At 41.8% G+C, this 13126-nt stretch overlaps 1 protein-coding gene across 2 annotated transcripts in view; it reads left to right on the top strand.

Annotated features, from left to right (window-relative positions):
• TTC17 (tetratricopeptide repeat domain 17) overlaps positions 1 to 11153 on the top strand; it is a 104162-nt gene extending 93009 nt beyond the window's left edge. For both annotated transcript variants that reach the window (XM_054972264.1, XM_054972262.1), the window contains one exon: positions 10065 to 11153. In XM_054972264.1, coding sequence (XP_054828239.1) covers positions 10065 to 10196 — 132 coding nt within the window. In that variant the 3' untranslated portion in view covers positions 10197 to 11153. The remainder of the gene's footprint in view (positions 1 to 10064) is intronic.
• The last annotated feature ends 1973 nt before the right edge of the window (positions 11154 to 13126 follow it).

The raw sequence follows: 13126 nt of genomic DNA, 5'->3' as shown, positions 1-13126 counted from the left end.
ATGTCTCAGAAGGCATTATTTTAAAAATGGTCCAAGAGTGCCACTAAAATGACCACACAGATAAGCATGAAATGTGCCTTTTATGTCTTGGTGAAGGGCACAATGTTTCAGCCTGTACATTTTTTTCAGCAGTTCACCCGAATGCCTGAAATAAGAGGGCTCTCAGGCTGAAAGCTGCACTTTGGGAAAAAGTGCTTACTGGCTCCAACTGTCCAGCAGATGAAGTTGCCTCCTGTTAAGGAGCGCTCTTTCAGGGCTGGAACTGTGATGTTGTTGAGGTCAATGTCCAAGTTGGAACTGACAGGCAAAAAATCCAAGTCCGCTATTGAATCCAAAGACCACATTGGAACAGCCTTTAAAGAAGGCTAAGAAATCAAAGCACACAGCCATGGAGCATGCAAAAGCCACTCTGAGTCAGTTGCCTATGACAGAGACTGAGAGTGTGGACATTTTGCTGGTTCCAAGAACCCGTTTTTCCATACTTAAACTCTCCTGACCGCTCCTTGTCAGGAGGTGAGGTCAAACCTTCACATTGAATCCAACATGACTTCCATTTACTACCATCTACCTTAAAGGTTTTACTCACTTCTGGCCATCCCTCCATCTTCAAGAGCTCCTCCATCTTCCAACCCACCATTGGATTTAAGGGATTTCGAGTAATCAGCTCCATGGCAAGAGGTCCACCCACATTATCACTCCTACTATCTTCCACCATGCCACTGTCAGTGACCAGAGGGGCCAAGCAAACATTGATCCTCTTTGGATCCAATACCTTCTTCCTCAGCTGGACATCATTAGATCCCCGTACCTTACCACACCTAGCTGGAGTGTCAGTCTTATGCTGACCCCAAAGTGGAAGAGGAATCTGCTGTACTGGAGTCTGACTTCGGATCCAAGATGGCATCAGATCCATCACCCAACGATGCTGTGGGAGGACCCCATTCTAGTTATCCTTATGATGATGTCTGTCTTGTTTCAGAACAGATGTCTAGAATGACTCAAGCTCTCTTCTTCAGATCTGAAGACTAAGGACAAAATCCGTAGCCATCTTTATTTGGATTCACCTGCTGTTATTGCTTTATTAGAAGGTTTGGGGGAAATTATTAGTGACATCTGGGAGAAGTCTGCTCTCTTACCTCCATAAAGAAAGTTGCTTTACAAAATAAAGCAGGACACCAGTCCAGCCTTAATTCTTCATCCACCTTCTTCACCTTCGGTGACAGGAAGTGAAAGCCAGACATCAGCACAGGTCTTACTCTGCACCTGACGACAAGAAAGGCAAGAAGCTACACACCCTGGGCAGGAGGCAGTATTCCACCTCAGCACTCAATCTGAAGATTGCCAACTACCAGACAATAATGGGGTCCTACCAGCTCTGTCTGTGGGGAAAGTTGTCCGCATATGTTGACATTCTTCCAGAAGACAAAAAGACCATGATGACGTTGCTGTAAACAGAGGCCATCAAACTTGTGAATCAGCAGATGAATGCTTGGAGGCATGCTGTGAACACAGCCCGTGGCATGGTTGGTGCTGCAATCATCAGAAGTTGCCACCTGGCTTTGCGTAGCTACTCTGTCTCCTGAAACTGAAATGAAGGTTGAGGAGCTTCCAGTTGAAGATGAGGTGTTGTCTCAAAAAAAGAAAAACAGACAAATAGCAAAGTCCCTTGGTGTTATGCCAGCTGACTCCCATACCTATAAGACAGGCTACTTACCCTGCCATCAGTACCAATATTATGCCTAACTGCAGAGGTAGTACCAGCCACAGCATCCATATACTGCCCCACCACCTTCTCAAGCCAGGAGGAGAGTTCCTTAGAGGCCCAAGTCTATCCATCAGCCCCAGCAGCATAAAGACCAGCAGGGCGTCTCCAAGCAGTTCTCATTTACTCCAAGAACTACAGTTCTTACTTACTCCAAACAGTTCTTAACTTGTGAACCAGTCAGCTATATTGGTAATCTATGTTTCAGACTGGGAGTCTATAACATCTAACAGGTCTTAGCCATAATTAAATACCGTTACAGGCTTGAATTTAAAGAGAGGCCTTATTGTCAAATGGCCTGTACAGCTCTTAATAACTTCCTCCTAAACTGGCAAAGCAGATACAACCCCTGCTTGCTCAAGGGGCAATTGAAAGTGTATATAGTGATGAATCTCAGGGTTCTAGATTTTTCCTACTCCCTTAGAAAGATGGAGGCTTCAGGCCCATTTGGGATATTAGAAATCTTAATGCTTTCCTAGAAGTGTCCAAATTCCATATGGTCACTCCTTTTTCTGGTCCTTTGCTGTTGTTGTCCTAGATCTCCAGGGTACATATTTTCATATATCCAGTCATGAAAGCTATAGGAAGTACCTTCATTTTAAATTAAATGGTTCTGTTTTTCAATATGCTGTGTTGCCCTTTGGCCTTTCTACTGCCCCTGGAGTATTTACGAAATATGTGGCATCTGCAGTTGTTCACCTTAGGTCCCTAGGATGCACTATTATTCCTTATCTTGATGATTGCCTTATTACAGCATTCTTCAAGAAAAGCTTCAAGAGCATATTAACATGGTACTCAGTACATGTCAACAGTTGGGTCTCGTGATCAAGGCCGAAAAGTCCAAGTTGGTACCCACTCAAATGGTCACCTATAGAGGTGTAATATTAGTTTCCTCTTTGGGTAAAGTTATATTACTTGTAGGCAGTGCTCAGACCATCAAAACTATGGTTTTCCCTTTTTTCAAGAAACTGCTTTCAAACTAGGCCACATTCAGTGGCTACTAGGGTCAATGGCTTCGACAATTGCTGTAGTTAGTTCTCTGTGCGAAGCTGAACATGCACTCCCTTCAAAATTGGTTTGTTAGAGTATTCAGAACACTAAATACACTCCAAAACCATAAATTCTCAATTCCCCATAAGATGGTGAAGTCTCTGGCTTGGTTGAGAGTAAATGATAACTTGTTTAATGGGTTTCCTATGGACCTCAACACCATGAAAAATACTTTTACTACAGATATCTCCTTAGAGGCCTTGGGTGCATATTGTTCTGATGTGGCCATACAAAACAAGTGGCTGTCATCAGAAAGATCCTTTCACATTGTTAGAACTCAGAGCTATATGATTTGCTCTTGTATCTTTTGCAGCTATACTCTAAGGTAGAGAGCTGCAAGTACAGACAGATACCACCGTGATCTATTACATCAATAAACAGGACAGCACCATGTCCCTGATCCTTTGTGTAGAGTCCACCGCTAGCTGGAATTGGGCGATTCTCAGCAATGTCTCTATACTATTCACATAGCCAGCTCAAACAATACCAGAGCCATGGTGTTGAGCAGAGTGCTGTATTCCCATTATGAATGGGCTCTCAGAGAGTCTTATCTATAGTCTGTATTCCTTCAATGGAGTTTTCCAAGTATGGATTTCTTCACAACAGCAGAGAACACCAAAGATCCCTATTTTGCTCCCTAGCTGGGAGTGATCAATCCACAATTGATAAAGGATGCCTTCAGTACATCTGTAACGAAACCCTATTTTACACATTTTCACCAATTCCATTGTTAGGAAAGGCCATATGCAAGAGCATGATGGGCAACAGAGATTGCATTCTGATAGCACCATTTTGGCCCAGGCAAATCTGACTCCCCAAACTTCTTAGGCTGTCCAAACAGAATTACATTACTCTCCCAGTTGCACCAGATCTACTGCACAAGGGTGTGGTACTTCTACACAACGCTATACCTCACAGCATAACAGATTCTGCCACTTATCTCAAGATATCACATTACCTGTGTTTTTTCCAAAACCTCTAATTAAAGCTGAGAAAGTACTACACACACTAGGTGTAAAAAGAGTATTATCCTTTTATTTGCTTAGAACATACTTGTTTTGTACAGATCCTCAGCTCTTCCTGTATCATGATGTTCTAAATAAGGGTAAATGGGCCACATCTCAGACTTGTCCAGATAGATTGCTTCAGCTATTCTGCTGGCGTACCAACAGCCTTTCTCCGTGGTGTACCTCTTCTGGACATTTGTAAGACAGTTACATGGTTTTCTACAGACACTCTTGTAAAACACTATGCTGTGGACAAAAACTCTAGACAGTTTGGAAAAGCTGCATTCCTTGTTTGCCTGAAAATAAAACTAAAATATGAATATATTTTCTATGCAGTACTAAAGCACATTTCTCAAGGTTATTACAGATACTGTTGTGCATTGCACCTTTTTATGTTGTTAGTAAAAGAGTTATATTTTTCTGGAGAGATTCATCCCACCTCCTTTGTGAATAGTTGGTAATCTTCCAATGTGGGACAACACAGAAGAAGAAAGATGAAAACAGGGTGGCACTTACCTGTAACCACTGTTCATCTAATGTCTTCTGTGCAGGCACACATTCCTTTCCTCTTGCCCTGGTGTGAACTCTCTAGTATGAAATATCAAGTTCTGAGCTCATGGAGTCTCAGGAGAACAGAGGGAAGGGGTCCCTCAGACCATGTGACCATTTAGGCAGAAAAATGGCACTTTTGCGTGCTCAGGGAGAAGTAGTCCCTATTGGAGCTTTAAAGACCTTAGGAAAACATTCTCCAAGCTGCAGGCCTGCTCATACACAGTCCCAATGTGTGCCTGCAGAGAAAATACTCAGTGAACAACAGTTGCACTTGGGGAACAGATGTCCACCCGCCATTCCTTGGTGAGCGGCATCCCTCAGGGGGCAATTCTTTCCCCAATGCATCTAACATCTATATGCACCCCCTCGCCCAGGTGGTCCGCAATTTTGGGCTAGGATGTCACCAGTATGCGGATGACACCCAGCTCTATCTGTTGATGGATGACTAGTCTGACTGCTCTGGATTCCTTGGCCAAGGATCTTGAGGCTGTGATGGTATGGTTACGTCAGAGTCGCCTGAAATTGAATCCCCTAAAGATGGAGGTTCTGTATTTGGGCCGTGGAGTAATGGGGTTGGGGACCTGGCTCCCAGCCCTCAACAGGGTACAGCTGAAGCCTTCGTTGACAGTGAAAAGCCTGGGTGTGATTTTGGATGCCACACTTTCAGTGGAGGCCCAGGTCACAACCGTTGCCAGGTCTGCCTTTTTCCACCTTTGACAGGCCAGGCAACTGGCACCCTCTCTCTCATCCCAGGATCTGGCAACAGTAATCCATGCAATGGTCACCTCCAGGCTAGATTACTGCAATTCACTCTATGCTGGGCTGCCCTTGGGCCTGACCCAGAAGCTGCAGCTGGTCCAGAATGCAGCAGCACGCGTTCTTACAGGAACGCCTATTCAAGTGCATATCCATCCTGTGTTGTGCCAGCTGCACTGGCTTCCAGTGGAGTTCTGGATCCAGTTCAAGGTGTTAACTTTGGTGTTTAAAGCCCTCCACGGACTGGGACCGGCATACCTGCGGGACCACCTCTCCCACTATGTCCCTTGCAGGGTGCTGCACTCTGCAGATAAACAACTCCTGGTGGTCCCCGACCCGAGGGACATCCAGCTGGCCTCCACCAGGGCCAGGGCTTTTTTTGCCCTAGCCCCAGCCTGGTGGAACACTCTCCCGCTGGAGATCTGGGCCCTGCGAGACCTATTACAGTTCTGCAGGGCCTGTAAAATGGAGATGTTCCACCAGGCCTTTGGTTGAGGACCAGCGGGTGTCCCCTCTTATCCTATCTAAGATCGCTGCCTCTTCTATGACTGCCCTTGGCTATGTGTTCTACCCACAGCTATGACTTATGCAGGTCTTTTATTAGTATCCAAAGTAGCCTATGTATAATGGCGCCAGAGTATTTTAATATAAGTTTTTAAGTGTGTTTTTAAAATTGACTATTAATTTGTGTTTTAATGATGATGTGAGCCGCCCTGAGCCCATTCGTGGGGAGGACGGGATATAAGTCAAATAAAATAAATAAATAACTTACCACTTGTCTCTTAATGATATCCATCTCATATTCAGCCTTTGCCTTCCACTACCAAAGATAGCCTCTTACATGCACAATCAGTCCGCCCCCTCTCCTCCAGAGCACCACAAACTTACCTCTTCCCGCCTTTCAATTCTTCCTGATTCTGAATATGCTTATTTCCTGGTATCCAGTTATCTTGAAACAAGGAGAAGATACATTCCGGCAAAGACCAGTGAAACAAGAACAACCAATAAATTTCCATGTCAACCATATTTTTCAAAACACTAAACCGGCAACATTTCTTGATAACCTAACTTCTTCTAAATAAGTGTTTGAATGGACATTTTGCTCCTGCCTGAGAGAAATGCCTTTTTTCTGGCATGTATCAGAATCTAGTAGACACCTGAAAAAGAAACTTATTTGCCAAAGTTGGTCTGTTGTTTCCTTAGATTTTCAGCCCTTTGGGGAGCCAGAACTTTTTACAAACTCACCATGGAAAACAGTTCGCCTGCTGTAGCCTAAACTGGTTCAAATTTTCTTAGCCATAACAGTAACTGAACAATTTGATAGTGACTGAAGACAAAAAAAAATGAAGCTGGAAAACATCATGGCCTTACAATCATGTATTAGTTAGTTCAAAATATTTTACTTTATTTCCATTCTTTATTGCTCTTTGTAATGCACAGAAGCAAAGATCATTACAGGAATTCTTGTAGCTTGCCTCTTCAGAAGACAGGCTGAAATGCCTACTAGCAAGAAAGTCTCGTCAAGAGGTTCTTCAGTTTGTCACCTACCACAGCAAACAAAAGGGAGCACAGTCCTTTATGTTTGTCTAGGCATCACAAGAAGTACTGTGGAAAAATAATTAAGATCCTAGTTTTTCTAGAAAATAATACAAAATTGGATTCTTAATGAATGACTCCATTAAGGACCCGATATAGGCTTCAGATTTTTGAGAACACATGCTGGAAAAATGAGCAGACTTAACTAGAGAAGTTTAGTTGTCTCTGATTTTAGTTTTTTTCCTTCCATATTTCAGTACAAATCTTTGATGTTTCTTTGATGCTTGATGCTTTCTCCTTCTTGGATTGTGGGCTTAGGCATTTACACCATATAATACAGTGCCCCATACCCTTATGTGTTTGCTGAGAAGCCCTTGAGAGTTGAGATTCATGAACTGGATTCATTACTGTATGGTTTGTAGGGTTAACAGGTACAAAGTCACAAATTATGCATTGGGGGGAAAGTCCACCATAAATGGAATATGGTTAGGACAGTGACCAGAAGGAAGAGTGGTACAAGAATTCTGATCACTACCTTTTGTATGCAAAAACTGGGAAGTATAGGGCAAAGACTGATAGTGCAATCCACGCTGTATTATGTAATCTATCTGCCTCCTAATGAGATTTTCTGTAGCAGATTGTACCAAAAGTGTTGCTTTGGACATACTTTTAGGGCTTCTTTGGACCAAAGCACTAAATCATGAGAAATTAAAATAAATAACCATTCAAATAAGGTGATATTTATTATTATTTATTTTATTAGATTTATATCCCGCCCTCCCCATGAACGGGCTCTGGGTGACTAACACCAACAGACATCAATAAATAGTCTTAAAATACATAAAAACTATAAAAATTATCATCAATCACAGCAATTCAATACCAGACCCTCAAGGACTTGCTGCAAGCATCTTATTTTCCCTGCCCCTGCCCCTGCCCCTTCTTCCTTTTGTTTCTCCTTCCCACCCACCTTTCTCTGCCCCCGTCTTCACTTTCCCCCTTCCCAACAGCCCTTCCCCTATGTCCCAGTTGCATGGTGCTGGCTAAGCTGGGACCAGTTACATGTTGGGGAACCTGCAAGGACGTGCTGGGAGTACTTTACTTTTCCCTGTATCCCTGTTTCCTCTTTACCCCCTCCTGGCAGCCTCCATATGCTCACCTTTCTCTAAGTCCTTCTCTCCTTCAAACCCACTAAACAACTTTTATCTGCCCCTTTCTTCGCCTATATTTATTAAATTAGGTCAGAAATATACTGCCTTTCTCCACAGTGGGACCCAAAGCAGCTTAAATCATTCTCCTTGCCTCTTTATTATCCTTACAACAACCCTGAGAATTAAGTTAGGCTGAGTGTGTGTGACTGGATTAAAATCACCCTGTGAGCTTCCACCACAGAGTGGTGATTCGAACCTGGGTCTCCAACTCTGGATCTCCTACTCTGAAACTCTAACCACTACATTACACTTGCTTGGAGGGGGAGTGTCTGCTGTTGAACAGTAGCAAGCAGCCAGATCTGGGTGTCATACAAGTCATGTGGTATTAAGTCACCAGTGGTTGCTTCTGTGCCTGGCCCCAATGAGTCCTCCTTTAAAGGCTAAAACAGCCTTGGAAAGGTCCCTCCCCCCTCCCCCTGTCTTTTACTGACAGAAACGAAACTGGGACTATTGGCTAAACTGTTATAGTTGCCTAGCAACAGCTACTGAGGGCATCTATTTAAAGCTACTTGTACTCCTTTTACCATTTGGGGTTTTTTCCAGGTGTGTAGGAAGATGTGTCTTGTCTGTTCATGGCTCCAATCTCCATTCTTAAGTATCCACAGATCAGAGCCACTTGGCTATTAGTATATAAGATATAAACATTTCAGTGAAATTTGAATAAAACACAATCAGCCAAAAACTGAAACCTCAGTAAAGGTCCTCAGTAAAACTCTTTAAGAAAAGGCACCAAGTAGATATTAGCAAGACGAGTGTGCTGGAAGCCAAAAGACACCTTTGAGAAGGTCCTGCCTCCCAAAGCTATCCACTTACCTCAGATGGTGGAGCATACACAGCAATAAACTTAGTATAGATCTTAACAATTAGGATGTTTCTGTGGAAGGTGGGAGTCCCTATGATGCCCTGGTCCTTATTCATTTGTATCTTTAAAGATAAGTACTTTGGAATTGCATGCTTCCAAATATGTGGTCTTTTAGAACTGGAGAGATGTGTTCCCATGTGGATGGAGGTGCTAAGAAGGAACAAAGCTCTATGAAGCCGGTGAATGAACCATACATTTTGAAATGCCATCAATGGGATCATCTGGAGGAGGATAGGAAAGCAGGAGTACTCCATCATGCCTGGACGCAGCTAAGGACTCCCTCCCTAAGAAATATTCCATATTTAACTTTATCATTTGTATAAAATTTTGATAATGGTGAACCACATTAGAAGTCGATTATGGTCTGAGAAGCAGGATAACAAGTCAAACGATGGAACTTTTCCCAGTCTTTTTCTGTTTACAGGAACTAGACAACTCTTGTTTTGTAAAGCATTAAAAATGAAACAGTTGAATATATCTGTTTTGCAAATTATTCTGGTTTAAGGACTGTCTCTTGGAAGCCAGCCACACTCAACTTGCACTCTTCTTTTTGTCATTTGAAATCCTGAAGTACAGTTTCCATGACCTAGACCCAGTTCATGTTTTACCTCTGTGACATTATAATAGCTGAAAAACAAATACCCATGTTTCATTTCATATGGGAAGCCGTTTATATGGTGACTACCTATGCAGTTTGTCCATACTGGTGCAGTTTAAATATATACTTTTGGGATCTAAACTAGTAGTTACATAACAGGAAAGAAATCTTGGAGTGGCAAGGTAATTTAACAAACATATTGATTCAGGACCAACCTACATGTTACAGCCAGCCATATATTTCTGTTCACATATCTGCCCTGTTCAGGCGTTTTATTGGTTTTTACCATTAAGAGTTCCCCCTACCTTACCTCACTGAACCATTCCTACTCATATGTGATGAAAGGAGCTTTGACTATTGAAAGCTTATACCCTGAAAATCTTGTTGATCTTTAAGGTGCTACTGAACTCAAATCTTGCTCTTGTACTACAAATGAACACCACAACCACCTGAAGCTATCTTCATTGTACTCTGTTGTTTTAAGCACTTTTCTCTGTAGCCTAGATTACTTCCAGTATCAGAACTGGGCTAGGTAAAAGGTACACTAAACAGAAAAGTGCAGTTAGGTAAGTTTTTTGCTCCCTTTGTCTTTTCCATGTACAGAATTGCAGGATGTTCAGTGTTATAGCCAATAGCTTAAATCTGTAGTTATCCAATAGGCTCTGCTTGTACCAGCAGACTATATGAGGCTCTTTAACCCCTGATTGTTTTCTATCTATGATCCCTACAGGAAGAATTTGAGAAGGCCATGGGGTGGTATGAATCAACATTGAAACTCCAGCCTGAGTTTGCACCAGCAAAGAATCGAATCCGTGCCATTCAGTGTCATTTACTCATGAAAAAAGAAAGACGTTCTCCTTAAGGATCACAATCTTCTACCTTTTTTTCTTTATTTTTGTTTAAAGACAACAAAATCATTGTTTGCTGTTCTGCTTATAATCAGGTGTGCTAAGATAAATTCGGAAACAGAGATTTCTATTAAGAATCAGGGGTCATTTTTTATTATTCAGAAACAAAAACATCTTTTGAGGAAATCACAGTAAAAATAATTATATACATTTCTAGTAAAATGAACACCAAGACAACAAACCTTCAACAAGTCTGTGACCCAAACACCATTACATTCTCCATAATAATTAAATTGGTGCCAACGTAGAATATAACCTGCTTCTTGCCTTAGCCTATCTATGAAAATGCAAAGCACATCATTGCACCAGACACTGTATGTAGCTAAGAGCCAGAATAGATTGTTCATCCATCAGGAATTCATGTTTGACCCACCCCACTCAGTCCATAGTGCAGCATTACTACTTCAGACATAGATTGTAAGATAACAGTACGGTTGCAGGCTATTTTTTAAAAGAGTTTTAAGAACACGCACACACCCTTTTTAACCTACTATGGTGTACATGGGGGCAGGAGAGCAGGAGAAAGTGAGAACAGGAACTCGTAAAATCATTTGTATTTTGGTTACAAGCAGAAAAGAGAATCAGATAAGGGAAAACGCTGTTTAAGGTGTTTATATCCATATATATTTGAAATTCTCTACAGCCCTTGGTCTGTCTTTACTAATTATTTGTTAACAGGATTTTTTACCCTGTTGAGAGTAAGATGCGAGTGTTTGTGGCATGTGCACACGCACTCACTCTCTCTGTTTCTCTCATAGCTAAAGAGGACATTTTCACAAATAAGATAAGTGATCTGTTTCCAGATGAGCATCACCTTGGTCAATGAACACCCTGAGCCTTTGGGTCTCATTGTTGAATCAACAAGGGCACATAACTTGGAACAAAAATAAAAATTATGTTAATGAACGGAATGTTGGCCTCCACTTTTCATTTTTTCTCTTACAAGCATTAACACAGCATTTAAAGGTGGTGTTCAATGGCCATTTCCACATGTTGTTAAAGCAACGGGCTACTTACTCAATGCTGGTGGGTTTTTTTTTACAGATTCCAGATACCTCCGATTTCAAAGCGGAAGCAGGCAGTTTGTCTTTCGTCTGTTCAGCGTCCTTGACCCGGCACAGGACAGAGCGGGAAATCCCAGTCTCAGAAAAGACGCTGATCAGACGCAAGACAAACTGCCTGCTTCCGCTTTGAAATCGGAGGCATCTGGAATCAGGGGGGGGGGGGATGCCAGCATTGAGTAAGTAGCCCGTTGCTTTATCAACATGTGGAAATGGCCAATAACAGTGAAGATCATAGAACTCATCATTGTTCCCACTGTGGTTTGGGAACGTAACTACAAACCAAGAAAACAGGGCTGATAATCTGAGCCCTGCTACTAATGTTCACTGAACATAGACCAGATCTGAAGCACGGGGTTAAAATTGTGGGAAAGTATGTGGCTGACAGTTGTTTTAAAAAAATCACTTCCAAAGTACTTCCTTTTAACTACCATAGAAAATAACATACCTTTACAATCAGGGCAGTTGTATTAACATTGAAAAACCTCCTGAGTTTTCTCCCTTTTTTCTTATTGTTCAATGAAAATTTATTGAAAAAATCTAAACATAATATCTTTGGAGAGATGAGAGATTCTTTTTATTTAAACTCAAGGACTCAGAGGCTTTTCATTTAAAGCTTGAACAAAGTCTTCAGCCAAGAGTAACCATTTTCTTAATGTCATTTTGCAGATCTGACATGCTATACTAATACTGATCTCATATCTATTGCAGCAATATTTAAAATTAATGTAGTATAAGCTGGACTGGAAATGAAAACACAAAGGGTTATATCCAATGGTCTTTTTCCACCAGAAGAGCATTTCTGCAGGCAGAAGAAGGGTGCGATTTTTGCTGATTTCCCCACTCCCCCTACGGATCACCACACTGCACCCAGTGCTGTTCCTGCTTGTCCCCCTGCAGCCTGGGCCAGTGTTGGGTGGGGGGCGGGGGGCACAGACATGCAATGGACTGCAGTAGTTAGGAAAATTTCACTGGTTGGATACAAGCCACTGATTACAGACAAACTCTACAATGAAGGGGCATACAGAAGAAATGGCAATACACAAAACCAGGCCCAGCCATTGTTTCTGTTTAACTAGTATAAAGTTGCAACACAGGCTGTCCTTGATTCCATCACTAAAAGGAAAATTTCTATTTCCAAAATGTCAAAGCACACACATCTGGGCTGCAGGTAATGTGAACCCATTTTCTTCCTTACTCCCCCACTACATTAGGGCTTTGCATACAACTGATGGCCCAAGATGGGTCTCATCTTCCAAGAATGATAGGAAAGTATAATCCCATCTGCATTCTGAAGCACAAATAGACAGCTTCAACCAATATGTGCATATATAGTTTCAAACCCAGTGAGAAAACTGCACAGCTTGCTTCGTTTGTTATATTTTACAGAGTTTTACACTCGGTTACACTGCTGGATAGCTAGCACAGTTATTCGTTTTGCAAAACCCATTAGACAACTAAATCATTTTTAATACCTCATTTTCCAAATAAGAAATATGTACTTAGAAAAAAGGAGATCTAAATTATTTAAACCATTTTCCCCCAAATAGCAGGACTAGAGAACTGGAAGACTTGAGTTTTAGAATAATGTTTCATAATTTGGCTTTGAATCTCTTTCCTCTGGAAATATGAGGATAAAATAGGCACCTGAGTATTGCCCATTTTGTTGTAGATGTAATATCAGGAAAATGTGGGGAAAGTTCCAGTGTAACAGAAGAACTTTGAACATGCACTTCCAATGTCTGAGTTATCTGAACACTCCTTCCAACTAACTTTCACTGTTCAGAACTGCAGCAAATATGAGATAGAACTTGTTTGAGCTT

Source organism: Eublepharis macularius, chromosome 2 (genome assembly GCF_028583425.1).
Source record: "Eublepharis macularius isolate TG4126 chromosome 2, MPM_Emac_v1.0, whole genome shotgun sequence".
Classification (NCBI taxonomy): Eukaryota; Metazoa; Chordata; class Lepidosauria; order Squamata; family Eublepharidae; genus Eublepharis; species Eublepharis macularius.
Note: the sequence above shows the minus strand (reverse complement) of the source record. Positions and strands in the feature narration are given on the sequence as shown.